This window comes from Propithecus coquereli, unplaced genomic scaffold (genome assembly GCF_000956105.1).
Source record: "Propithecus coquereli isolate 6110/MARCELLA unplaced genomic scaffold, Pcoq_1.0 Scaffold46, whole genome shotgun sequence".
Taxonomy (NCBI): domain Eukaryota; kingdom Metazoa; phylum Chordata; class Mammalia; order Primates; family Indriidae; genus Propithecus; species Propithecus coquereli.
In genome coordinates this window covers 2,309,937-2,311,163 of record NW_012150396.1, presented here as the reverse complement: position 1 = coordinate 2,311,163, position 1,227 = coordinate 2,309,937, and the positions used below count along the sequence as shown (strand labels likewise).

General features: G+C 33.7%; 1 protein-coding gene across 1 annotated transcript in view; it reads right to left on the bottom strand.

The window, feature by feature from the left end:
• The window catches only part of ZGRF1 (zinc finger, GRF-type containing 1), an 87,385-nt gene that overhangs the window by 26,393 nt on the left and 59,765 nt on the right, over nt 1-1,227 (bottom strand). Inside the window, exons 11-12 of the mRNA XM_012655075.1 lie at nt 1,067-1,205; nt 389-573 (exon numbers count right to left, since the gene is read on the bottom strand). Coding sequence (XP_012510529.1) covers nt 389-573; nt 1,067-1,205 — 324 coding nt within the window. The remainder of the gene's footprint in view (nt 1-388; nt 574-1,066; nt 1,206-1,227) is intronic.

The following is a 1,227-nucleotide window of genomic DNA, read 5'->3' as shown; positions in this document are numbered from 1 at the left end:
AGGGTCTCGCTCTTGCTCAGGCTGGTTTCGAACTCCTGAGCTCAAACAATCTGCCCGCCTCGGCCTCCCAGAAGAGCTAGGATTACAGGCGTGAGCCACCGCGCCCCGGCCTAAAATTTTCTTTTTATGTATTGTTCTCTGTCTACTACCAGGTAGTAAGTTCCTAAGCAACTTGAAGTTTAATCTTAACTCGTATTTTTGTATCCTGGAATGCAGATCATTCTTTCAATGACACTTATTGACAGTTGACTATATGTTAGTTAACTAATAACTCAGATAGAAGACTTAATCAAGACTCACTCTTTAAGCTTGTCATAAAGCAATAGGTACCTAAACTTTTTATTAGACGAGTACTGTGGGGCGGGGGAAGGGGAAGCAAGAACAATACCTTATTTGGACCTTCCTTTTTAACCATGACAAGCTTTGCAGGTTGATTATGATGGCAGGATGGTACGTTATTTTCCACATTTTTCAGTTTCTCTCCTTTCAATGATGTATAAAATGACATGTCGACTTTTGAAAGAGCTTTGTGCAACCTTTGTGCCAATCCAAATAGCATTATATTTAGATGTTCTACCAAAAAAAAGATAGATACAGCTGAAAATTAAAAACAAAATAATCTCGTGTTTATACCACCTATGTGCTGTTTTTTAGCTAGATTTGAAAATAGTCTTTTAACAGAGTCGACTGTAACATAATACTAATAACCATTTTTTAAAAGGCAAGTTTTGTCCTTGTACCTTAAAACAATCAGACCTAATCATGCATCACATTTAAAATTTTCCACTTAATTTAACAAGGTCATTTGTAACACTTCTAGTTAAAAAAAATAAATAAAAAACTATAACTTTAAAAAGATAATACTGTCACTTCCTACTTTTAAAACTCAATTTTGATCTAAAATTAGAATAAAAGTTACTATCAAAGACTAAACATGGAAAATAACAAATCTCAAATGGAGAATTTAGTATGAAAATTCACAATATATCATACTTTTTCACAATTCTACTACTTGAATTAAGCAGCAATCAATCATAATAAAATAACATTATTATAACAGCCATACCTATGAGACAAGATGTAAAAGTCTGCTTATAATGAGCAGGAGACTGAAAAACAGCTGGTATGTAAATTTGCCTTTGGGGAAGATAAGCAGATTTTACTTTCTGCCCACTTGGGAAGCATAGCTCAGAGCAATTTATCTCCTGAAATGTAATAATTCAAATT